This window comes from Accipiter gentilis, chromosome 20 (assembly GCF_929443795.1).
Source record: "Accipiter gentilis chromosome 20, bAccGen1.1, whole genome shotgun sequence".
NCBI lineage: Eukaryota > Metazoa > Chordata > Aves > Accipitriformes > Accipitridae > Astur > Astur gentilis.
Window position 1 is genome coordinate 3,561,548 of NC_064899.1, and position 27,567 is coordinate 3,589,114.

At 36.7% G+C, this 27,567-nt stretch overlaps 1 protein-coding gene across 1 annotated transcript in view; it reads right to left on the minus strand.

Moving 5' to 3' along the window:
* Nucleotides 1-27,567, minus strand: part of DNAH5 (dynein axonemal heavy chain 5) — a 124,420-nt gene that overhangs the window by 78,040 nt on the left and 18,813 nt on the right. The window contains exons 14-31 of the mRNA XM_049823756.1: nucleotides 24,799-24,906; nucleotides 23,976-24,061; nucleotides 22,893-23,214; nucleotides 18,190-18,396; nucleotides 16,324-16,495; nucleotides 14,903-15,048; nucleotides 13,580-13,739; nucleotides 12,840-13,082; nucleotides 11,804-11,994; nucleotides 11,622-11,721; nucleotides 10,060-10,184; nucleotides 8,338-8,539; nucleotides 6,597-6,832; nucleotides 4,212-4,430; nucleotides 3,370-3,432; nucleotides 2,136-2,374; nucleotides 1,087-1,327; nucleotides 423-622 (exon numbers count right to left, since the gene is read on the minus strand). Coding sequence (XP_049679713.1) covers nucleotides 423-622; nucleotides 1,087-1,327; nucleotides 2,136-2,374; nucleotides 3,370-3,432; nucleotides 4,212-4,430; nucleotides 6,597-6,832; nucleotides 8,338-8,539; nucleotides 10,060-10,184; nucleotides 11,622-11,721; nucleotides 11,804-11,994; nucleotides 12,840-13,082; nucleotides 13,580-13,739; nucleotides 14,903-15,048; nucleotides 16,324-16,495; nucleotides 18,190-18,396; nucleotides 22,893-23,214; nucleotides 23,976-24,061; nucleotides 24,799-24,906 — 3,260 coding nt within the window. The remainder of the gene's footprint in view (nucleotides 1-422; nucleotides 623-1,086; nucleotides 1,328-2,135; nucleotides 2,375-3,369; nucleotides 3,433-4,211; nucleotides 4,431-6,596; nucleotides 6,833-8,337; nucleotides 8,540-10,059; nucleotides 10,185-11,621; nucleotides 11,722-11,803; nucleotides 11,995-12,839; nucleotides 13,083-13,579; nucleotides 13,740-14,902; nucleotides 15,049-16,323; nucleotides 16,496-18,189; nucleotides 18,397-22,892; nucleotides 23,215-23,975; nucleotides 24,062-24,798; nucleotides 24,907-27,567) is intronic.

Consider the following 27,567-nt stretch of genomic DNA (forward strand, 5'->3'; position numbering starts at 1 on the left):
TTATCTGTGGGCTTTGGCATGTGAAACCAAACAAACCGAAGCTCATTTTCGTTGGCAATTTCAGCACCTTTGGCATGAGGCAGCAACCTATCACTGGGGCCAGAGTAGCAGTGCCTGTAATGCCTGTAGTAAGCCTGCCACAACCAGGCAGTGGTCCCCTTTATGCTCGTCACCACTTTCTTGCATCGATGAAAACTGTCCAGCTGATTATTGAGGATGTCTGAACTGAATCCACATGCTTTCAAAAGAATTTATTGGAGGGATACAGAGAATAAGAACTAGCCCATGAACAGTTCAAGGACAAGCAAGCTCTTAGTTTTTATCTAGATGTTTATTTTCCTTCTCCTCTGTGAAAGACAGATTTGTTCAATAAAACAAAGCCTCTTCCCGATATTTTTAACTCTCTCCCCCATTCCTGTTACCTGTTATTCATGAGAGAGCCAAGCATCATCAAGCTGTCCTCCATGGTAGCAATTGTTTCCGACGTGCTGTCACCTCTTAAAAGAAGTTCCCCACGGGTTTTAAAGTTTGCAAAGATAAACGTTTTGTTGTCCCACTCAGCTATCACTTGTTTTAACTTCTGCTCAATGTCTCTCTCCTTCACAGCACTTATGCAGATATCCTTTTAAATAAATAGGATGTCAAAACAAGCTATGAATGGTTCAAGTCTCCAGTATACAAATCTAACTCATATTTCCTTTAACCCTAGTAAGGCTGATGAGCAACTATTTATCAAGTGGAAAGACCTACAGACATACAAACACCATAGCTAATAACCTGTACAGTACATCATGATATGGCCAGCTTTGAGGGAAATAAATAATACAGTGATTGTTTTTCATATCTTTAATGTTGCAAACCAAGGCACATGACAAATTAACTCCTGGGCCAGGTTGCATAATTTAGAAAGAGGAGTTGACACCCTAATATATTGGTATCATTATTTTATACAAAAAACTGAAGTGATAGTTTATTTCTCTGTTCTTTCTTTAGAAATACACTGTTTTCCTTCTTACTACCGTTACTCCTACACTATTCAAGCAGATTGTTTTGTTTCATGCACCCATTTCTCTTCCTTCACAATACCTCTATTTCTTCTTTATATCTTAATAGTGGAGCTTCCATTATGTTCCTCAGTTTGAATGTTTCACTTTCCACATCAAAGCTGTGTTCAGTGAGATCCGTAATCTGCTTCCAGTGCCGAGGCATCATTGCTTTACTTGACATACGCTCGAGCAATGGGCAACATTCACTGAAGTCCTCAATGGTCTTCTTTAGGTCAAAAAAGGCCTGCCATTCCTTTACACCACGAGGAAGCTTACGGCATCTATGTAGAAACAATGCAAGCTTTTTCAAATAGTTTCAGATATTCTTTCTGTTACCCATTTAACCACAGTATATGGCTTTAACAGCAGACCACATACCTCCCAAAGTCAGGTTACCTGTATTTTGAAGATTCTGTATGTGAGAAAACCTGCTTCCAGGCTATTTCATTGACCGATAGCTGGGCAGGCACCTGCAGGCTCCCCTTAAGGAGTGTAGCTGCATAATTCTAATACACTTTGTCCAATCTATCTTCAAAAACAATTGAACCACTTTACATCCTGATTTCATCTTTTGGTGAGGCTCATGATATGCACTGCTCTGTGCTCTAGAAAAACCCTGTTCCTCAGCACATGCAGGTTTAAGTCTTTCAATCGTTTGATTCCTGGTTCCATGAAAAGTTCAGCTTCTATGCATGCAATATATCCCATTTTGTAGGAAAACTGTTCAGCAATTCACTAACATGCCTTAAACATCTAGGGTGAATCTGTCTCATGAATAGTAATATTACAACAAACAAGTGACATTTCCCTTCATGTACAAAATAAATAGCCACTGTAACATATATTCCAATCTCGTAAAAAAAAAAAAAAGTTAACCCAGAAGCTCTCTAAGGAACAATAATCCTCAAATTTAGAATCTGAACTAGGTCCTTTATAAAATATAGTTGGTAAGGGATATATTTTTCAATTAAAATTCACATTTTCCATGTTTCAGTGAACAAATATATGCTCAGATATGATTATTGGTGCTAATCAATTATAATCATATTTAAGAAGCATCTTTACCACAGCAGAGCAGCAGTTTCTCACCTGTTCTGAAACTCCAGAAGTTCACTGTTAATTTTTCCAGTGTCTAACTCTGACCAAAGAATATCATAGTAGCCACTGACTGTGTCAATGACATTATTATATAGATTATAGAGTTTCTGTAACAGATTCAGTTGCTTCTTTATTTCAAGCAGCTGAGGATACCGAGTAACAGGCAAACCAAAAAGATCTTCCCCACCAGTACAAGTAATATATTTCCGAAAAAGATTATCAAATCGATTCTAAGAAAGAAAAAGAAAAAGATTAAACTAACATTAAATAACTAAATATTCAAGATCTGGCATTATGTTTAGAGCTGCATTAGTGATTAAAATCTAGTAAATACTAGAAAGGTATACAGGAGATACTAGCCACTTACACTGTCAACAGTTTTGTCAACAATTTTCATTAGAAAACTAACTTCCAGTTAGCTTGGAGGTGCATCTTTAGAAGTTGTCAGGGAGGCCATTTACTCCATGTGGCACAGTGATAGAACAACAAATGCTAAGCTTGCACTTGAAAGAGGTGGAGCACGACATGCAAAGTGAAGAAAGGTGCATGCAGCAAATTCTACCTCTCCAAGTATGCTGTGCAAGTCTTTTATCGAAGGGTTGAAGTAAGAATTACTACTGTTTAAGCAATAAAGAAAAACAAAATTTAATTGTCAATTGAAATATAACTAAGGGAACATAGTAGGAAGCCAACTGAATAGCACTATGGAAAAAGGAAAACCATTAGAAGTCATCATTACAGGAAAAGAAATTAATCATGGTAAAAAAAAAACATTTCAATAGGAAAAATAGTCAGTTTAAAAGGAAACCTTTAGTATTATTTAAAAAAAAGGGGGGAGAAAAGGGGCAGAAGATTGGACAGAATTGTATTCATGAGGAAAAGACACAATAACGAACAACACCACAGTCTATAGGCAAATACACTAAACTTTAGAGTAGGCTCTCATCAGGATACTTGATTCTAGTAATTTTTACTCATTATCTATGCATTCTCTTCATTCTCTTAGCTGGTAAAAAAAAAAAAAAAAATCTAATTTTAACCAGCATTCTTTGCCAATGCATAGAAAAAATACCAACTTAGCTTTCATTAAGTTAAAACAGACTTTGCCCAATCAGTAACCCTGGTATCAATGAAGATTAGTTCAACTACTCTGATTCATTCTCAGACCCTTCAATGTTAGTTTACTTGCAGTAAGTATTAAGCAATGTCTTAGAATTAACAGTACCTGAAACATAGTAAGCCTGTCACTGGCTTCCTGAGGCTCTAAGCCGACCACCATTGGCCCATTCTAAAAAAAAAAAAAAAAACAAAAAAAAAAAAACCCAAACAAAAAAACATATTTAGAGGGTGTAAATAGCCACATGTTATTTCTAATCAGAATTAATTAGCATTTTGTAAATGCTAAACTCAAACATTTTTGTGGCTGTGGGATTCTACCCCTATGTCAGATAACAAGAGAACCAAGAGATCACAGCACTAGAAGCAGCACTTTATTTAAAAAAAAAAACAAAAACAAACAAAAAAAACCCAAACAAACAAAAAAAACCACGAACAAAGGCAGCAATTAATTGTCTTTTTAATATAGAAGTTTCCATAACAGTCTAAAAGCTAGGCAATGGTATCTCCTTTTTCAAGTAAAATCAGCATTACTTAGAAGATGATACAAGACTGGTTCAGCTTGACTCATTTATATTCTACTGAGAAAGAATATAAGAGCTTAAGTCATTTGTACTTATATCCAACATCAGAAAACGCTTCTTGCACTCTAACATAATGTCTCATTAATCCCAATCATCTTCACATTTGTTCATGCTAACTAGCTGTTTATCATAAACCCTAAATGTCTCAAGTCTTAATCTTTAAGATCTGATTACCAGCATTACATACTTTAGTCACATACAAAAAAACACCATGCCCTGCTCTGAAACTCAAATACCACATTAACAAGAATAAACATATTCTTCTGACAGTAGAGGCACATCCCATTAATTAGTCAACTCCACAATCTTTCCACGCTCCCATGGCTCCTCAAAAACTCCTCTAATACAACACACTACAAACACTTGCCTGATCATAATCTGAATAGAACTGTGCACAGTCTTCAGTAAAAGTCTTCACAGTGCTGATAAGCTCTCCTCTGAAGTTTGGCTGCAAAGCAATGAGTTCATTCTGCACTTCATTTGCACGGACTAGCAGTTTTTCCCAAGTGTAGTGCAAAGTGTCCACCTTCTCTGTCTCTTCCTTGGCCACAAGAAGATCATATTTGTTTAACATAGCATAGGATTCCTGTCAGAAGGTTGGATCATGATACACAAAATGGTAACTAAAGTTAATTTTACACATATATGTATGCTAACATTTAAAGTTTTTAAGAACAGAGAATGATTTGTTAGAAAATCTATTCTTTTTGCATAGCAATCATCACGATCTGGCAAACTAATACCAAAGTCAAAGAAACATCAAAATGAAAAGTAGCTAGCTCTCCTTAACTCCTTACCTTTCACATAGCATTCTTCTTTCTGATAGGTTAGTTGTCCTAGTGCAACCTGTCTCCCTAAAAAACTATTTCTAGTTAAAGTACTCCTTAAATCCCCAGGTTTTAGTTTCATTTTAATAAGAATATTTTTCTGATGCATATCTTCAGTTATCTGCTATGACCCAAGCTGAATATTACAGGAGGTAAGCTGTGAGAAAGCATCCAAGCAGAAGCCTTCAAGCAAGCAAAGCAAACAAACTTCTATTCCATAAAGACCTTTAAGCCCTACATCATGTTTTCAACGAAAAAGAATTAGGAAACCGCATCAAAAGTTACCACAACTAATATGTTGCAACTATTTCAAATGTTATAACTATTCATCATTCAGAATAAGGAATCTACTTAAAAATTTATGTAACGGTCCTTTGTTTTCTCAGAACATTGATCTTCACTTGTATCACCAACATATAAACACTCCACATATTGAAACCTTTAGTCAAGTTTCACAAAAACACAACTGAAATTCACTTACTGTAAATTAACATAGGGTAGGGTAGCAATGAATCTTGTGGCATAACAGTTTCATCTGAAAATTTTTGTAGAAAGTGATATTATTTCCATTTACATTTTCCAGTTTGATCAACTTGCAGACAAATTGCAAAAATGGAAACATAACTACCTATCTGCCACCCCACTGTGAGGAAAATACATCAACCTCGGTTAAAAAAATCTGAAGCATGACTCCTTGTGCTTAGGGAATCGAGGCTTCTGCTTGCATAATTAGAAACTGAGGAATCCTTGGCTACCATGGCTTTTGCCTTGGCTCCGCATCATATGGCAAACCAAGATAGGTCTTATAGCAGGAGCTTCCTGAATGTCATCTCCTAAGAGATCTTACTACCTACAACAATTTCACAGAAGGTTCCAGATAAGCTTTGCTTTTGACTGTAAACTACTTGTCCTGTATTTGCTCCTTCACACAACTAGGGAGACCCTCACAGCTTCTAAGGCCAAGATACACATTCTTTCTTGTCTGTATTCTGCAAAATATGGAAGGCCTTCACGCTCATTTTCATTATTTGCACATACGAGTATATACTGCATTCCGTAATTTACCTCAGCTCATAGAAAACAGAATCAGAAAACACAGGTACAAGACATTTGTCCGACAGTAAACACAGTTTTTGTGTCTCCAAAACAGAATATTAGAGTTGTCATTATTTGGTAGTTAAGAATTCTGTGTTGTTACTTTAATTTAAAACAATAAGGACACAACCCTGACAATAAAATTATATGCAATCAGGAATCATGAACATGTCTTAGGAAAAACAAATACTACTGAATGTCTAGTCAATAGTGCATTTTCCCAAACTATAGTATTCTTAAATCCATACTCTGGTCAGGAATGCGGAGAAACAGTTACTATTTGTTTTTAATTCTCCCATTTGACCAGAAGCCCCTACATTGTCACATGCTCAATAAATGTATTCTAGTAAGTGAACTATATTGAGGAATTCAATTGTTTATGTTTATTTCAAGCCATGATATAGATGATAAAGCAGTCACTCTCACCCATTCTCACATAGTCTGCCTAACATTAGCTTTCTCCTCTTCTGTGGACTAAGCTTAAAAAAAAAAGAAAAGAAAAAAAGAGGAAAAACAATGCTTTTCCTATACAGAACCCCTCCACAAAGTACTAAAAGCTTTCTTTTATTAAATATCTGTATTCTCATCTTCCTGTCCCCTAAATCACTCAATTTCTGCACTACCCACTAAACCATCTCTTGCCTCAACAAGTTTGCATTTGTCCAAATCGGAGTTCCCTGCAAAAAAGGTTTACAGAACACAACAGGTCTGCCAGCCAACATTTAACACATTAAATCATACCTTTTCAAAGTGCACTTGTTAAGCTTTAACCCAAAAAACAATTGCTTTGTTGAAACAGTACCCATACATGCCACATTCCTGTTAACTACCTCAATGGGCCCAACTTGAGAGTCTATGGAGATCTGTAGTTCTCTGATCTCTTTTAAAGCTGACATAGCTATTCTTATATCATCCAGATCCTTGATGCGGCGATTTAACTTCTTGCCAGTCTCCTCTATAAAAGTGAAAATTGCCTCCATCTCTGTTCGGTACTTCTTATTACAATGACTCCCCAGCAAAGTCATCCAGGCTTTGGTTTCTGCTCTCAGTGCTAGCTTCAGATCAGCTAAAGACATTGAACAGTAAATTGTTATTTAGATATTGTACATATTTAAGAGGTACTTTTAATCTTTTTTCAGTATGTGTTCTCTTCACTCCCAGTTCTGGTTTTCCAGTCTGACTATCCAGGTACAGAGAAGATGAAATCACACTGACACCTTTGAGTGGTTTATAGGATTGCTTGCAATTCAGGATTGCAGTCTTCCTAATCTTCTCAGAATGTATCACCCCTCCTACTGGAAAGATGAGGCTGGACTCCACACTTGTCAGCTTGTTCATGTATCATTATACACATTTCTGTCCTACACATCACTAACAAACTGGTTAATATTCTCATCTAAGTCTAAAAACTTTTCAAAAATTAATATTTAAAAAAAAATTATGTGGAGGAAAAAGGATCTGATTACGGAAGCTGAAGAAACAGAAAGTTTCATCTGACATTTAATGAAACCAAATGGTCCCTGAACCATTTAATTTTTATAAGTCATCTGTAGCATCAGTGGAACCAAGTGACAAACATTTAGAGAGAAAATTGAAGTCTTGCTGATTTGCTGCCCATTTCTGCAACAATTCAGTCCATTTCTCCAAAGCTCTGCCATTAAATTCAGATTTCTTCCTCACAGTTCTCAACAGAAGAGTTGAAAATCAATGCCAACGCAAGCGTTACATAAAATTCTAGCTGGATATAATTTCAGCCCTGTCACCTATTCATTCCCTGTTCAGATTTTACTTGTGTGTCTTCCTTTTTACACAGTGCCACTTCCCAGGCTTAGCTCTCACACCTGATGGTCTTTTTGATTTATTAAATGTCAGAACTACCTCACCTCCATTGAGTTGCAATGCCAGCTTGTTTCTCTAGTTCTTTGCCTTCAAATATAAGCAAACACATTTGGTTGACACTCTTGCCTACTGAAAGAAACATTCTGCTTCCTCAGATTTGACGTCCACTACAAAATCAGTTGCATGCATTTCTTACAGTCCATCATGGTTCCCAACTGTCCTTTCCGTTATAATGGTGTAAAATGCTTATACAAAATTTAGTTAGGTGATGTGGAACCCGAGCTACAAAAAAATAAAGATTTGAGGCCTGGCTTTCATGGCAAAAAGGGAATCAGCAACACGCATGTTTCACTTAATTAACTGTGTTAAATAAAAGGCTTTTCAGCTGTCTCATTACATGCAGCCAGGGAAGAAGAAAAGGAACATCATCTTACTTCCATAAAATACGTAGCTATGGGGGTCAGTGACAGAAGGATAGACAAGCATCTACCATCCACCTTGTAAGTAGCAGAAGTATCCAGGTGGGAAAAAAACCTCCAGCTGAGCCTCACAGATACCCTTGCATTGGTGTTCTGTTTGCATGCATTTACAGCCAAAACAGCAAACAGACATTCTCTCTTCTCCTTTCCATCTTTAATCTAGTTTACCCATCCAAAACTAAGCCTCATTGCTCTTTCCTATAGGAGTCAGAAAGTATATGTCTCTAGAGAGAAGTGGAAAGCTGAACTCTACCAGTGTATAGTGCAATAGCTCCCACGCAGATGTATTCAGGCTCAGAATCGATTTTCAGCTCCAAGTCTTGGAAATGCAGAATTTCAGATTCAAATTCAGAGAGTAATGGATTTCCCATCATTAATTTATTAATGGTTTCCTCCTTGTCGCTCTGCCATATATGGTGGTAACAACTAAAACGCTCCAAAGCTGTAAGAACTTCCTGAAACACATTAGAAGTTCAAAGAAGATTCTCAGAATTATATGTATAGCATACATATAATTTCTTAGCATCTGCTCATTGTTAGAATACATTAATAACTCCATAGTGAAGCAGGTTGCATCACTTCACTAAATGGAACGCTACTGGTAAATTTATGCTAAAGCAAGTCCCAATAGCAATCACAAGCCTTGCCAGGAACTGTATGCTAATCACATTCAATTTGTCAAACCAGTTACCATATATTCCAATGAAGTCATTCTTCAGTCAGTAAAATCCTAGGAATCCATGGGAAGTAAAATACTCCTTTAAGACTAGGATACAGTACACTTGTTCTTCCCTACCGCTTATTGGACTAGCAAGTGACACCTGAGCTCCAGGGCCCAACATAACAAGAACAGCAGTAACTCAATTCATTCTCGAATAATGAAGACATCAGACAATTTTTTTTTTTATATGTACAGCATTGGTGATGTTAACATTAAATTGTACACTCAATTCAGTTATCTTTGATTTGAATATCATTTAAGGAGCGTGCAACAGAATTCTTTTTCTGGTTCTCAAGAGTTCGGGAAAACGTCAGACAAAGTTAAATCACTATCTCTTCAGCTAATTAAACAAGTAAATGAGAGGCGACTGCTACAAGAGATAATCCACATCCTGACTTAACATAAACATAGTGCTTGCAAGCATTTAAACCTGGCTAAATGGTAAAAGTTTCCAGTTACAAAATACTGAGTATCAAAATACCAAGATAACTATTCACCATTGTCAACTGCACCTTAGTCTTCAGCACAAGCCTGTATGTCATTGTGCTAGTTAATCGTTAGTACCACTGACTTTACAAGGCTTTGAATCAAAAATTTCCACCTGGCAAGGCTCCATTGTAAGGCTGGACTGGCCCCAGGAGGAACTGATGAAGAGTTCCCCACAGAAATATCGGTTCAATACCTACAGTTCAGTAGAGTTCACAGAATAAAAGGGCAAAGAAATGATGCATATCCCTTAAGCTATCTTCTAACCTGCAGTAGCAAATCCTATGCAGCACTTCACAAATGCCAAGCTGACAGCCAGTTTTCTTCCAAAAACCTTCATAAACTCTTCATAATGGGCCAGAAGTCATGCTGGCTTCATTAGAATTTCTATGTGAATAAAACTGTATTTAACACACTTCTACTATTCCTACCAGTTCAGTATTAAATACACACAACTCAACTATACCTAGATTTTTTTTTATGATGTTTTACCAATTGGAGATATGTTTTTAATCAGACCTAAGTTTTACTTCATGTAATATTCAAAACCTCATAAATTTTTGAACAGAGTACACTTAAACCATGTTACACTTTCAAAGCATATTTGCAAATTTGCAGCCACATAGCTTCCATCCACCAACCTACAGTTTTTCATTCATATGTTTAATCACTGCTTTAAATGCCTACCCTTATTGCCCAACGATATTAGAAGTAATACATTAATATTCCTTGGATGGTGATATTAAATTAACATCTCGATTGTCTTACCCTTTTTGTAGAATTAATAGCAGTGCTGAGTAAAGATACTAATTTAATAACTTCTTTGTTCTCTGAAACACTCTTGAAGTAGTTCTGGCTTTGCAGAGGATCAGATAAACTGAGTGATGCTGCATCTGACACACTATCTATAAAGGCAAATTCAAATACAAAAGCAGTTTTAAGGCAGACAAATTGTTTAGGCCAAGTAAATTCCTATAGACAAGAACTAATGACCTATTTTTCAATAAGCATGCATTTTAAAGTTATATATTCTTATTAATCAAAAGGGCAACTAGAAGTCTAGGTGTCCAATATAGTTGACACAAATTCATAAACCTCTCAATTTTAGGAAATGCTTCATCTAGGTACTCTGCCAAATTTAGAACAAGTTCCACTGCAATCTTTCAAATATAATCTTTCATTTTCTCTCACCCCTCCCCAAGGTTTACCCTATACACTTCACCTAAGTGACTTACTGATCTGTCAGCCCTGAGCAAATCCATAAATATTTTTATTTTCTGAAATAACGTGGGGTAGACCACAACTGAGAATTTAAAATACAAATGAACATTAAATCCGAGCAGATGATCATAGCCAGTTCTCAAAAGGAAAGAAAGATAAAAGTAAAGTCAATAAGTTCACAAATTGAACTTACCATCATTTCTTATTTCATCCTGGGCAAGAGAAATTCTTAGTTTTGAAAGAACAATTTCATTTCTTAGCCAGTTCAAGTATTACTTCCCTACTTTTTAGGTGTATAAGGGGGAGCTAACCAAAATAGATTCAATATGTTTTTGAAGTACCTGAAGTACGAAGTAGAACAATTAATTTGGCTTGATTCTAAACCATTTCAGATGATTCATTCAAGAACCATCTTGAATCAGAACTTCATTCAAGAAAAACCCAGCAACCAAAGGTACCATCTTAAATCTCCCTGACTTAATGCATTCAACAACTTAATTCTATGTCAGATTACAAAACAGTTTAAGATCCTTTTAGAAACTTTAGTCTATTCTATCCTCCACACAATCCTCTCTCCACCGATATTACAATTAATGTAGCCATTTCTATTCAATACCAGGTTTTGTTTTAAGTTCATCTTACCCTTCTTACAGGAATTTTCAGCACAAGTGTTAAGATGCCATTTGAAGGTGCCAAGTTACAAACCACACTGGCAAATCATGAAAGATCTTTTGTGTAGCAATAGTGACTGTAATTGTTTTCCAAACTCATTCACAATTTCTAGTATGCTGCCCAAGTTGACACCCTAACAGCTTTTCACATGCTGCAGGTAGGACCCAAAGCAGTACAACACTCAGAGGCACAAAAAAATCCCCCTTACTAAAATCCACACAAAGGCAAGTATCTTGAGGCAAGCCTGGTTTCTAATCACAAAGAGAAGCTCTGGCATTCTTGTTATATCCTATTTCTCCTGTGAGGTAGTTTAAAAATCTATGAAGTCTTCATTCTACCGCTTTGGATGCATTTTGTATTTAATATCCTTTAACGCATTCTGTATAAATCACATTTACCTAACATTCAAATTGAGTGATGTCAGAGTTTATCATTACCAGGGATGTTTTTCTTTCCAGTCTCTTTCATTCCATCATCAGAATCACTGTCTCTGCTCTCGCACCGCAACACAGACACTTTTCTCTCTAACATTTTCTTCTGGGGAAGAAATAAAATTTCATTTTCTATTTGCAGTAGTTTTGAAACATTAGTTTTAAGTAAGGCTGTCAAAGACACAAACCTTGGATATTCTCTCCTTACTCCAGTGTCCAACTCCTTTCATTACTTTCACAATACTATCTACAGCTTTATTGAGTGTCTGCTGTACCTCATCCAAAGAGGGTATCATGACGATATTAGGGATAGATAGGTTAATACTAGTCCTAATTATAGGTTGAGCACTTTTTTTCTCCTTGGAAGCATTGTGATTTTCTAATAAAAGACAAAAAAAAAAAAACAACAACAAAAAAACATTGTTCACATTTTTTTCAAGACATCAAACTAGGCATTGTGATAAAATTGCCTATAAACCAATAAATATATGCTAGTGTTGAGTATCGAGTGTAATTTCTTAAGGAAAAAAAGAGATTCCTGAGTAATTTACAAGATGTACTGGTATAATCTACAGCAGCACAAGCGAAAACAAAGTGCCATGCTATTTCTCCCCATGAAGCTCCTCTTCAACTTGTTCTGCACAGCTAAACTCTGTTTAGCAGAAAACTTTGTTATCTGGCCTGTACTCCCAGTCAGCATATTAAACTGGGCACAAAAACTCCTTAGAATCTCGTAATATTGTATGCCTTATATGCTATACAGACCGAATACAAATACCTTTATTTTCATTTCTTAAAAGTACGTAACAAGAAAACACTTCAGAAGAGTGTTCCATCATAATGTGTAGAAAGATCTGAACGCAATCAGTAAGAGAAAGAGAACACACCTCTTTCTCTATTGTTTTTTTTCATACAGTTTCATGTAAAAGCCAAGGTCAAACAGGTAACCACTTATCAAGTCCGGCTCCAAATATAGTATCCAGCTTCATAACAGTACCGTCAGTCCTAAGAGAAACAGCATCACAACGACACATTCCTACTGTCAGAGGAAAAAAAATTCCTTTGGAAATATACCATGCTGTCAATTGTGATTTGACAAGACAGCTCAAAGTCCCTTTGTTTTCCCCTCTTTTACGTATGTGGCTCTTTTTTTTATAGGTCTGGGATATTACATTTACATTTCTTTTTATAGGCTAAGAAAGCAAAGTACTGCAATAGGGCCACCTAAGAAGTTGATCACAGAAGATGCATGGATGCGCTTGCGTATGGTCTCCAGAGTGTTTCGAGTGACTTTCAAAAGGGCGTCAATATTACAGTGATTGAAGTAGGAAAGCAGTTCATCAGCTTCTTCCTCTAACAGTTCCAAATCCATTCTCTTCCTCTTTGTTGGAGAAGACAGTCCAGCCCATATCTCACTGGAATTGTGGGTGTAAGCCAAGCTTTTTGATCTTCTATCCTCTTCTGTTGCTAAAACATCATAAATAGTTAAATTGACTTAAGGGACTTGAAAACACAATAAAGCAGCACCTCCACGGGTGTCTGAAATACAGCTAAATTTTACAGACCTGTAGATTATACTCATTTGTAATCTGTACCTCAATGTAACAGTCTTTTTACTCTTATTCACCTTCTCTACTCAGTTCAAACTGGCATGATTATCACCAAAATTTAGATGTTATTTCTTTATTTCTTCTCTAGGAAGTCCAGCAATTAACCAAGACCTGTAAGTAGCTGCTACTATGGCATTAACATTTCAACATGCAAATTAAGACTGATAATACTGACCTATTTTGCAGATAAGAGATGATTGTTAGGTGATCTGTTATCCAGGCAAATTCAAACAAAAGTCTTTAGACATTATGTACTGATTAATACTTCAGCCAGCTAAGCTACAAGGTCGCCCAACACATACTATCAGCATGCAAAAGAAACATAAGCACAGAGCTACAATTCAATCTTCTTACCTGTGTTTTTTCCCCTTATTTCACCAGTGGCTACAACTGACTTATCTTCTTTTCTGGCCTGTACCTCAGTGTCAAGTAACATGTTAATCAGCTCATTAGCAGCGTCTTCCACCAGCGAGCTTTTTAAATGTAAAGTCCGAGAACCTTTCATACAGAGCTCCTGTTATCAAACCAAAACAAATGTCTGTTCTTATCTTCCCAGTTCTTATGTCTATTTCAGTCATAGCAGCCTTTATTAACACAGATGTCAAGGCCTCAGATTTGTAAAAAACAAGGTCAATACACAACATTATTTTTAAATTGGTTTGTTCCAAACTATCTAGTGTTGGATTCTTTGTTGTGCCAAACAAGACATCATAAACATCTTTCAAAATTGCTATGGCTTGTTTCCTAAATCACATGACTTATCCATAGTTAATATCATGGGTCAACATTTATAAAGCCTAGTTGCAATAAAGGGCTCCCAAAAGCAAGTGCTTCTTAATTTTCTTGACTTTCCAATGTAGACATGGAAGATTGAACCTTTCTTTTAATTACTGCCATTTTACATTACTTGGTTGTGCCATAAGGAGTATTAGCCAATCATATTTCCCATTTATAGCTAGACAGGAGATAAAAATCTACCAAAAGCTGTATTTATGATTAGAATAAACAAGAAAATTACTAACTGAGGGGAGAAGGAATCAAAGAATGAGATTTAATAAAATTCAGAAATATATTAAATCAGCTTTCTAGCTGACTAATAACTTACATGCTTACAGTTAATCCATCTCAACATAAAAGTATTTTGATGGGGTGAAGGAAGGGGCTCTTCCCAGAATGCCTTCACCCAGGTATTTCTGAGTATATTTTGCATATCCCATTACCAACTCAGGAGACCTTGAGATTAACAAAGATATTCAGTACTCAATCATTTCCATAATATTTACTCTCCCAGGCACCGAAGTGCACTTGTTATGGAGCTATTCACATGCATCAGATGAGTGATTCCCTTATTTAAAGACACTAACAAACACCAAAGACAAAAAAGATACTATCACAGAGGAAAAACATTTAAGTTGAGTGATATCAAAGCATAAAAGAAGTATCATACAGTAGTTGGCCTGACATTAATAAACTCAGAAAAGAAAATCTCAGGTCAGACCTCTTTGCATTTGGTATTTTTGTTCCTTTTTAAGGTTGCAGCCAAGCAATGGGGATTTCCTTATTTCAGTTTCCCACGCATGGTTCATTAATTCCCTACTGTTTTTATCTCATAAAAAAGGAAAAATATCTTAATGCAAAGTCATTGAACTCTTCTTTATGAAGCTTTTATCTAATAACCTTAGTCTTTTGGAGAAATTCCTCACAGCTCAGTGGTTCATCTTCTGGCAACATACAGAGTGGCACTCTATTCATATCTTGAAGGACAGCATCAATGCGAAATTCAACCAAGTCATTCACTCGATCAAGCAGTAACTCCAGTCCAGCTTTTGAAGCAAACAGAATATTCAAGTCAAGCTTAAAAATTTGAAACAAGTCTTTGCAGAGCCCTCCTTAAATTTTTATTTCAACAAACTATCACCTTTAATTTTATATGGATTCTACACCTTAACCAGCTTACTTCAAACATCTAAACTTTTATGGCAACATTCACCACTGAAATCATAATTAATTTTTTGCATACCATATGCTCATCTAGCATATGCTATGCATATCCTAAAAGATAATAGGCAAAATATAATATATATGAGATGAGCTTGAAGTATATGCATTTCAAATACGAAGACATTAAAATGCAACTGAGGTCCAAGAATACTGCTCCTTCTCCTATAGCTTGAACTAGTCACCACTTGGAGAACCTACTAGCAACAGAGGCTTTTGACAAATAAAATGTCTAGAGATCAAAAAAAAAGTTAGAAGACAAATTATAGTTAACAGAAAACAATCACTAGAATTTTCACAGTTTAACAGCAATTCGCTGTCAATGCTGAAATTGAAATAGCAGCAAGGTGCCTGTTCCAGACTTAAACTACTTGTATTATTCAAAATTAAATGGAGTGTAATGTCAGGTTAGCATCCAAAATGCATTTTAATTTGCCATTTCAACTAAAGAAAATTCCCACTATAACTAGTTACATAATTTCAAAAAAACAAAATCTGTTTGATATAGTAATTAAGCTGAAGCAAAAGGAACTTGGTATCTTCAGAAACAATATGCATCTTGGTGTAGTCTTCTGATAATCTTTTGAAAAGACTACAAGATCATCTGTTTTCTAAAGCTGTTGCCCAAAATGTGGGTGCATTAGTTTTAAAGAGACTGATGTTAAAAAAAAAAAAGTTAATATGAAAAGCTCTTGAGCAGTGAGAACTTCTTTTGTACATTACAGAAACAAAAGGCAAGATTACAAAAAGTCTGAAACCTAGGAGCTCTTTTCAAAAGTAGCTATCACTCTTTGAATTCAGAATACACAGGACCTTTTGCACACTACTTTATGCTTGCTTTAATCCTAACTGCCATCCCATCCATATTAGTAAAAATTTGACAAATATGCAAGACAAAAAGAAGCTGTTGTTATAAAGCTGTTAAGTGTTGTTAAAATATAAAAGTTTCATGAAGTACAGGACAGGTAAAAATTCTGATTTCTTTCATGTATAAGTCAATTAAGTGCAAATCATATAAAGCATAGTAAGCTTAATAATATAGCTTGCATTTATATAGAAACAAACAAGCATAAGTTAATGGAAGGAGGCAAGTGACTTACCTAGCTTGTAAAAAACTGTATTAATATATTTCTCAATATTCAAGGATGTCCAGGTCAGTAACATTAGGCCCGGCTGGATAGTATCATCTACATTTGCTAACTGAGGAGCCATCAGTTTTTCAACAGGGTGTTGTATTTTCAGTTTAATTCTTTTATATTCTGCTAGCATCATCTGAAATAAACAGAGAATGAAAACATTGGTTAATATACACTGATTTGAACTACTTCACACACACATATTTATCACAACTTAAATGAAGAAAATTCCTCTGCATATACATCACTGAAATTCTTAAGAAACCATAACTAATCGTTTAGGAAATGTTTTCATTATTTTTGGCAAGAATTCACTATTTGTTGCTCTTTATAGTAATGTGATTACTACCTGACATGGAAATTCATCTTTGTAGATTGTACTGGGTTGGGTTGGGATGGCACTAATTTTTTTTCACAGTGGTTCATGTGCTGCATGTTTTTAATTTGTGACCAAAATAGTGTTGATAACATACTGATGTTTTGGCTATTGCTGAACAGCACTCATCCAGCATTGAGGCCTTCTCTGCTTCTCACACTGCCCTACCAGTGAGTTGGCTAGGGACACACAAGAAGCTGGAAGGGAACGCAGGTGGGACAGCTGACCTCAACTGACCAAAGGGATATCCCATACCTATGGCATGATGCTTAAAAATAAAAGTTGGGGGAAGAAGGAAGGGGCACATTCTGACCTACAGCGTTTGTCTTCCCAAGTAACCGTGATACAGCCTTGCTTGCCTGGAGATGGCTAAACACCTGCCTCCCGATGGGAAGTAGTAAATTAATTCCTTACTTTGCTTTGCTTGTGCATACAGTTTTTGCTTTCCTTGTTAAATTGTCTTTATCTCAGCCCACATGTTTTCTCTTTTAACCTTTGGATTCTCTCCCCCATCCCACTGTGGGAGTAAGCAAGCATCTGTGTGGTGCTTAGCTGCCTACTGGGGTTAAACCACAACACAGAAAAAGGTTTGCAAGTGTCAGTCTCTAAATGGATGTTCCAGGAGACAAAAAGTCCAAGGGGAAAAAAAAAATGCATCTAAGTCAACTTTTCAGCAGTTTTATTAGACCAGCCTTATCAGAACTTTAATATGGTATTTGGTTTCTAATGCATCTTTAAGCAGCTGATCTAGTTCCACATGTTTTGCAAAAAACAACCCTTGCAATAACTTCATGACTTAATATGACATTTTTTTCTTATTTCAGAATCAAGTAGCCCTTTGAAGCTATAGTTTTCTAGACAGCTAGCTTTGAATCCTCATCTTGAGTCATCAGGAACCTTATCTGTCCATAGGCAAGCAAAATGATCCAAAGGATTTAAAAGATGAGAGAAAGGGAAGTTTTAGTTTCTCTTTTTTTAATTCCACAGACATCTGTGTAAAATACTGGTGCAAGAACTATGCTACTACTTAAATGAATGCTTTACACTTTTTAAAGGCATACCACCTGTTCCTCCCTCCCAGCGATCCTCTCAGAACTAAGTGTATCCAATGGTGACTCCATTATTGGACGACAGATAAATTGCTTATCATTTAGAAAGCATGCAACAGAGCAAGGCATCTTGTAAGCCTCCTTCCCCCCCACCATCCTCATCTCTTTCCCAAGCTCTGCAGAGCTTCCCTAAACCCATGCATCTTTGAAGTGACTTCACAGAAAATACAAAGCCAAGAAATTCTTTTAAGAAGTGCCTCAAGGCAGTCATAAAGACAAAAAATAGATTTGCCAATGTTTTCTTAATGCATAATAGTTGTTCTTAGTTTTTTCTCTTCCATATGTATAGAACCTAGACATCTTAACGTACACTACACCTACATAAAATAACTAAAACAAACCCACATGCAAATTGTTGACAATCTTCTTATACCAGTCTCTCTTCTGTTGAATAATACTTGCAAATGGTGGGATTTCAAGGCACATGTGAGCCATGCAATCTGTTTCTCTGATTAAAGTTAATATTTGAGGGTCAAAATTCACAAATAATTCTCCCGTTTCTGGAGCTTGTACCAAGAGAGATGCCTGAAGTCCTCTTTTAGTTAATTCAATCTGCAGGAAACAAAGTCATCATTCCAGATCAGACAAGCCAGTACAACAAAATACTTTTTTTTGGACATAAAAATCACTTTGGCAGATGCTAAAATCAGGTATTGCTAACAATAATGATTGATGTGGTAGGAATCAACAAAACTTTATTAACACAATCTATATGTACCCAAACGCTTAACTATCAAATTAACTGTTCTTTACCCAACAGACATTTTTCTGTTGGTTCTTGGATATCATAAGCTGCATTTCCAAGCCCAACATCAAAAGCAGAGCCATAAACTTTCTTCAATTCTCTTCAATCTGAACTCTCATTTCCTTAAAACTTATTGCACTTATCCTTGATGAACTAAATTATTCTTGGATAACTTCTTCAAACATCTTTTGAATAAACTTATCCTCGTCTCTCCTTTTGCTTGTTTTCCACTACCTAACAGATAGACCACGCTCCAATCTTAATGGAACTCCTAATTATATCCAACCTCTGGGCAAATTTTTTAAAAAGACTAAAATTAATGTTCATTATAGATTTCTTTTTTTAATTCTTAAAAGGGAATGCTAATCACACTATTGGCTTTTTAATATTAGAATACCATTTGTTCTCCACGTAATTAGAAGGGAGAGCGTTCATAAGACCACCACGCATAGAAAACTGGGCTAATAGCAGGAAGAAGTCATGCCTTAGATAGAGAAATCTTTCCTAAATAAAAAACTTTGTTGCTATTCCTATTTTCCAGTTGTCCTTTTGCTGACGTAATTTTATTGTTCTTTATTAACTTCTCAAATTTCACGTATCACACTACATTGAGATGGAGCTTGTTTTTAAGCAATAGTTTCAGAACCTGTTGGTTTCTTTCAGTGTACTTTTTTCTCTTTTATGGAATGCACACTGAAAATTTGCACTCCCTTTCAATGTCTAAAATATAGTTGACTATACTGCTTGCTTCAGCTGTATCATGTATTATCATGACATTTTACACAGCACTTTTCACGAAATCATCTAATCAAGTTTTGCCAGTGAAGTTGTCATGCTCTATCCACTAGCATCAAAGTCACTCAGCACAGCTGCCTTATATAGGAGCTGAATTTTTTTCTGCAAAGTTCACCAGCAAATCTTACTGTGCTCTTCTTTGGACTTCAGACTCATTATTCCCACTAGCAATCTCTTCCTCTCCCATTTATGGTTTTTTCGTGTAATTTTCATTAGTAAGGTAACAGATATAAGGGGTACATTGAAGGCAAAATCTTACACTGCCATGGAATTATGTTAACTTTCACACTTCCCGGTATTTTACTATTTTAGTATGCTCAAGTTGAACATCAATGGCTTTAGATCTTATTCTATTAAAGAAAGTGGATAAACAAGGTGGTAACCATCCAGTAACATATAAAAGGGGGTCTGGGGGGGGAATGTTCGGAAATATCAGGAGGTGCCACTAAGCTTAACTATTTCCACTGTATAGAAAAAATAAAAGTAGTAGGAGTTACAGCCCTATTTCTGTTGCATTTGTATTTCCCACAGGACACTTGCCCTCCTCTCGTTTTTCTTTTGTTCAGGAGTAGAGCAGCAGCTCCACCTTGTGTTCTACGACACTCATGTCCACATCCATCTGCACTCTTGTTGCCACAGTGAGACTACTGAACAGCAGTCCCTTTTTTTTTTCCGTATCTGGTAGACAAGTGTATCGATGTTAAAGTGGATAATATGGATATACTTTTCATGTATTTTCAGGGCATGTGTGCTCGTTTCAAAACTTTGAAATTGTGTTTAAGCCCACCTCCTTTTGTTCCCACCTAATAAGTATAAGGTTGGATAATGGTCAGCAAGTTTATATGGCTGCCACGTGCAATTTGACTCTGCTACAGGAGAAACCAGATGCTTACTTTTAGCACAGATCAGAATCAGATCACAGATCACCAGGACCTCTCAAAGAAAGGCACCAGTTCAGGGGAGATGCCTTGGATGTTACAGTCATTTTGTAAAAGATGAAAGGAGAATGTACTTGACAGCTCCATCAGGCATGGTACGTGTCAGAAAATCTGATCACCGGATCATCTAGCCAAAGGAGACAGATAGAGCCCCACATGAAGCATACATCCTCCTTAGTCTTTACAGCTGAGACAGGGAATATATCTTAAAAGTGCCCAGGCAAGGACATGATATCATCAGCAGGTACAATTCAGTGAAAGCTATCATCAGTATACTTGGAACAATGCAGCTATCTAGCACAGTACCGGCATCAAAACAGAAACTGAGACCAAGATAGAAACACTAAACAAATGCCAAAGGCTTCCTGAAGCATCACAATTCCCTTCCATAAAACATGAGGGATGCACATACCAAACCAGCTCTGTGAAGAGCACATGAAATCAAAGATGGGCTTCTCAAGTCACCAAATAAGCATTTGAAGTTAAAGACATTTCTAAGTACAACAGTGGCAATTTTCATTAATGCCCAGGAGGACAACCAATTATACAGAAGTCAGTAGTGCCAAACTTAGATCTGATGTACCTGAAACATAATCTATAATGAAAGAACAGTTGAAGTAATACTCTTCCGGTTCCTTGATTCCCAATTGGCAGTCAACACCAGATTAATCATCAGTAACATATAGCCAGCACCAGAACCAAGGCAATCTGAATACAACGTATTATACAACCTCTAATATTGTAGTCACTTCTCAATACCAAATTGACACAAACACTCCCACCTACAGTATCAGACAATCAAATCTGATGATCCTTTAAACCTTGACGGCAAATGCAAGTGTGAAAGGGGAAAGAAGAGTCAGGAAATCTTCGTATATTCAGATTGGACAAGAGACAGCAGGAACCTCTGGTCTCAGGTCTGGTGTAAGATTAGCTTTGAGATGATGTTTATCAGCACCACAGATTTTCACATTGTACAAAAGCTGGGGCTGAGCTCCAAGAACAAAAGGCAGATGTGGTGCTAATTGTACCACCACCCTCAAAACAGTCATCTGGACATTCTGGTCCTTCTTTTTGAGATTTGAGAGGCTGAGGCCAGTTTTTCTACAACATGGTCTTTGACAAGGCAACAAAGAAACTGGAGCTGGAAAATATGCCAATAGGATAGCAGAAACTTGCAGACATTTCATGGCTATAAAGTAGTCCCCGCAGAAGCCATCTGATAATATGAAGGCAGCCTATGTTCTTTGTTCTATGTACAAAATCCAAGAGGGCAAAATTAGTCAAATGAGATTTAGATCTTAAGGTAAACCATGTCTTCTGAAAAATATTCATACTACAAAGGGTTCTGCCTTACCAAATGGTTGATAGGAAATGAAATGGCTCTGTACTGTGTCTGGCTGAGATGGAGTTAATTTTCTTCATAGCAGCTTGTGTGGTGCTCCGTTTCAGATTTGTAATCAAAACAGCACTGATAACACACTAATGTTTTAGCTATTGCTGAGCAGTGCTTGCACAGGCCTTCTCTGTTTCTCACTCTGCCCCCTGCAAATGAACAGATTGGGGCGTGGGAGGGGACAAAACCAGGCAGATGTACCAAAATAACCAAAGGGATACTCCGTGCCATATAACATCATGCTCAGCAATAAAAAGGGAGAGGCAGACCTTGAGGGGGGTAGCCATCTTTCATCCTGGAACTGGCTGGACATTGGCCTACCCATGGGAGGTGGCAAGTGACTGCCTTTGCAACACTTTGTTCTCTTCCTCCACTTCCTTCACTTACTAAACAATTTCTCATCTCAGCCCACAAGTTTTCTTGCTTTTACTTTCCTTTCTTCTTCCCTGCCTGACTGGAGGTGGGCAGGGGGAAGCGAGCAACTGGTTGTACGGTGCTTAGCTGCTTACTAGTGTTAACCCACATCATGCTCAAAACACACTCGTGTACCAAGTATGCTATTAATTCTACAGGATGCTCTATCTGTTGAGACTGGATGCTTTTTACGTGTACATTCACTTGGAGTGTACCCATGGATCGTCACTCAAAAAAACAAACCATATTGTCCAGACCAGAGGAAACCTCTGTCTACTTTTACCTTAAGCTAAGCAGCTGAGAGAACTCCTCTCCCCGTTCATGAGCTTCTCACATCAGAGTCAGTGGGACATGGAAGAGACAGAGGGGCAGCTAAGGCTACCAATGAATCTTCATTATAGATTTCCATAATAAATATTTTTCATTGTAACTTCTTAGTTATAATGAAAGTCTTTCAATTTGCTCCTAAATTCAGCTACAGGCAGTAAGGCACTGTTCATTAACAGAAACACTTTCTTAGGAAGTACCTTTTCTTAATCCATCCCTCACTTAAAAGGCATCCTAAATCTACAGCTTAGCATACCTGACTGCTACTATTAACCAGAGATTCCTTCACACTGCTGTAGCCCAGTGTTTCACTGAGGCCTGAAACAACAGGAATCCAACCCAGTCTGTAAAGCTAGATGTATTAGTCTACCAGCAACAAAAATCCACCATATTTTTTTTAAATAAATATCCTAACCAAAATCAGCTGGTTTACCTGCTGAAGCCATCCCCTGTGGTAGATCACCTCAAACTCCGTAAGAACTTTTGCTACTCTGTTGTAGTTGCGGATTATGCGCTTGCCATCTGGTGTTCGCAGAACAGCTGGGTGCCGCTGGAAAGACTCCATGGGCTCCTGGATCCTATGGAATAAGTGGCGTGCCCACAAGATCTTACCAGCTATCGGAGGCAGATTACGAGCCAGTGGAGGGTCCTGCTTCTGCCTAGTGTAGATCTTACAGACTGTTTCTATGTCATGACCATATTTTTGAAGTATTTTCTGGTACTTTTCATCAATGCCAAGATTTGGGATTTGTAATCTGCTTAGAAAAATAATAATAGTTTAAAAAAATTCCTTCAATACTACTGAAATTCTTCTGATGCATTGTTGGAAAATACAATTGTTCCAGATTCTCTTGCATTCTTTAGAAAATAACTACTTTAGCCGCAGAGTTTTCACTAAAGCTTGAACAAATGCTGTCACAACCTGATTCCGAGCAACCAAGATTTAGACCAGATGATAAAAGTTTCCAAGTAAGCCCACACATTTTCTGTTTTGTCACTGTTTTCAAACACTGAGCTAAAATTATGTGCAGCAATCTGTAACCAATCCACCACTAGCAGACTACTCCATTAAACAGAATATTATAAGAATATAATTGCTGCATTGCAACAATGAGAATTTATCAAGACAAATTTTACTGCTTCTTAATACAAGCATTTTACTCTCTCCTAACTGCACTGTGGTAACAAATTAATGTCATTGTTCAAGGACAAAGCTAAGGCAAATATGCTAACAGCCATAAAGTATTCCTGTACTTATGCTAATTTTGAAAGAAGTAGTTCAAAGTCCACTTATATTTTGCATTTTCCCGATACCAAAAATATGGGGTTTATTCATCCACACTGCTGAGAAGACATCCCTTAACAGAGCTGAACAGTTCAGTGAGAGGAGGTCAAGGGGTTTTTTGTTTGTATTTAAGAAGATGCCTCCTGCTCTGCTCCCCCCACTTCCCACCATCCTCAAAGTGTTACTTCCATTGCCTGGCAGAATTCTAGCAATCTAGATAGGACATAGTACCTTTCAAATTTCTTCAACATACTCAGTGCTCTTTCAGTGTTCAGAATATTTTCAAAAGTGATGTCCATGAAAATCCTTAACTGACCCTGAAGAAGAACAAATAATTCTACAGCAGAGAACTACATAAGGCACACACCTCAAATATGCCAAGTATTATTTGACAGGATTTATCTTGCACTATATTAGAACTTTTTTTTTTTATTATGTGAAAGTAACCTCAGTAAGTACCAATTTTCCCCTTCTTCCTTCCCTCAATAATTAAATAAAATACAACCAACTTTCAAGGCTTTTTCCTTCCAAGTTCCCACCACAGCTGTGCAACCAACAAAAGCTTTTGTACCCTCAAATGTTCCACCATGCTGAGAGCCCTCAGAGAATGCTTGCTTGCCTCTTCGGCAGCCAGTGAGCCAAGCATTTATTTTAATTTTTTTCTTCTACAGATACCCTTTCCTTCCACCAGCTTGTGATTTCAGAACTATGGGAAATGTAATTATAGTATTTGTGCTATATTCCCATTCACCCAATGAAATCATCCATTTTTGTGTTATTCTTGCTAGCATAACCTCCAAATAAAGTACACTAATGAAAACTCCTTTTGTTGGAGGCCCTCAAGGCCCCTTCCAGCCTATTCCATGAAACTGGTCTGAAAATTAAATAATAAATGCAAGCTTTAAAGTGGAGATACTTTAGAATAATTTTTCAATTTCAGAATACAAACTTTGAAATTTGCATAATTTCTTTGGTGGTAACTCAGAGAGAGGTATTTTTGTTTTCCTGAGGATTTATCAGTAAATTGAATTCTTATTTGAATCACAAAACCTACATGAAGATCATTTATCTCTTTGCAAAACTCTTCATAGTCTTGGTCAAAATCAGTCTTCCGTTGATCCAAGAAGTTGTAAGGCCTTTTCTTCACGATGTCAATAATGCTCTAAACAGTTTCACAGAAAAAGAAAATTATCACCAAAAAATTGTCTTATCAAAAAGACTTACCACACCATAATTTTTAGCACAACAGGCTGTGCACATCACATTTTACCTTTGCCACTAGTTACCAGTATTTTCTGAGCAATATAAGCAAACCACTTAAATGACATATTTGCAGGAAACAAGCTAGTGCAGTAGCCATATGAATTTAATTTATATTATTTAGTTCTGTTTTAAGTCAATTAACTGACAAAATTCAGACTCTTGCTTTTCATCAGACATTTGTTACCCATTAAATATTATCTCATGCAGAGGTTCATTATTTCTATTTAAAAGTTAACCAATTTCAACATAGGAAAATATTTTCTCAGTAGTATTTTCCATGTCTTTACATTAACAGATACCATAGAAAATAGGGCCATTCAAAAGTCACAGTAAGATGCAGCACATCACCCGCCCAGGACTTACTATTCCTGTCTTCTCTTACATAGCTGCTGCCCACTCAAATGAAAGTACATCTTAATCAGCATCTCCCTCGAGCTGTACACACAGTTAAAGGATTTCTAATGATGAACCACTGTTCAACATCCTAGTAGTTTACCACAGTACAGCTATGAAGCTTAACATATTTTCAGCACAGCAGACTTCCACCATTTTATTGTAACTCAACTGAACTTCAGTTTTATTGCTTTGCTGTAAATAAAAATTTCATCTTTTCCTCTAAAAACAAGCAAATCCTAGATAGTAAACTAAGTGGCAAAGCATAACTGCAACATAATAACTTCCTATTGTAAAACTTTTTCAATATAATCAGTCACAAAATTATAGCTATGGTCCATACCAAATACTTCAGTACCTCAATTTTGACACTGTTAAAAAAGTGCAATCACTTTCTGCCCTTTATGCATACTATCCAGAACCTTCCATGCAGTATTTTCTACCCAAGCATGTATAAATTTCCCCTTACCCCCAATCCACCCCCAAACGAAACCAACTTCACCGTAACTAGGTCTCACACAAAGCTTACTTTAGGACTTGAGTACTGCAAGAGATAATACTGACTATCTGTATAGTGTTTGCAGACTGCATCACAGCCTGGGCTAATGGTCACAGGCAGCTTTTCAAATACAAATGCCCCAAATAAACAAGATGCTTGTGTTCCAGCCTACCAAAATAGTATCTTTATAGTATGACCTGAAAATTCTCAGCAACCTGAGTTCCTGAAAAGCCTGCTGGCACAACTTTAGGGAGCAGCTCTCAGTGAATGGAACAAAATTTAGAGCAGCCCGCACCTATCCTGCCCATACGGAATAGTCTTGGACCAAGCTATCCTTCCAGTTGTGCCCAGGTTTCTTCTCTGATGACTATAGAAGAGAACAAAGGAAAAAACTGACCATTATGAAGGATGTAGTCGAGGAATTAAAACCCCAGACTGCAACAGGGAGTGAATCAAACCAGGATGGACCATGGAATGCTCACATTCTACCCTGCAGTTACTTAACTAAAGCAAAGTGATTTATTCATGGTCATAACAGAAAGGAAAAGGACAGGGTAAAGCAAATTAGAATGCCACATTTGCCTGTACTGCCACTGTACCGCATGTAGTCTCTAAAAGCAGCCTACAAACTCCACACATTGAATACTTCTGTTTAATATTTACAAGTGCCATAATTATAATACTGCACTAAGATACACATACAATAAGATAAGTTAACTCAGGCTCAGTAAATCCAGGGAAGACTCTACTTGCTAGAAAAGAAAGTTAACCTCAGAAAGAAAGAAGGAAAAGGGCATGATTTAGCATATTTATATTCTTAGAATAGCTCCTTGTTCAAGTCTCACTACTACTAAGTAAAAGGACCAGGAAAGAAACCTGAATAGTAATACTAACAAGCAAAGGGATTTTGTTGTTACAAAAGAAAATACCTAAGTTTGAAGAGCTTTTCAGAGCAAACCAGCTAAGTAATTTCTCTTCCTCCCTCAACCTAAAGATATGAATTAACCCTTTTATCTCCCCATAAAACACAAAACTGATGACTGTACTCTAGATCTAGAGTACAGATTTTAAGTAAAGTTAATAATCTGTTTTGCTGGAATTAAGCTCACTGTTTCCTTAATGAAACAAGTAAATCTGAGAGTCCAAGTTTTGGAGGGTTTGGAAGTTTTTCTGATTATTTATTTGAAGAAATCAAAGTTACATTTGTTTGTATTTATGCAACACAGAAATTCAGCTAGAGCTTTTTTCACCCCAAGCTGCAAGAAAATCTGACTTCACTGTCAACCACTGTGGCAATGGAGCCAGCCTCAGCAGCAGGCACTGATAAGGTACCCCTAAATTAATGGGCAAGAGATGAAGACAGTCTGCAATTTTGGTCACAGTATACTTTCGTAGCCAGCAAAACATTTGTGAAGACAGAATTGTTGCACTTCTCACTTTTTCTCCTGATTGTAACACAACACCATGGCTCCAATTACTCCTGTTACATAGTCCCCCCATTTTGTTACTTTTTACTATCAACTTTGATTTTAACATACCTCTTTCCCATGTCCTCCCACCCCGTGTTCATCTTGTCTGCTCACTTCCCAAGCAATCACATACTTACATCACTATTACACAGTAATTTTAACATAACTTACAGAGTTAATTTTTCTCTTGACAAACACT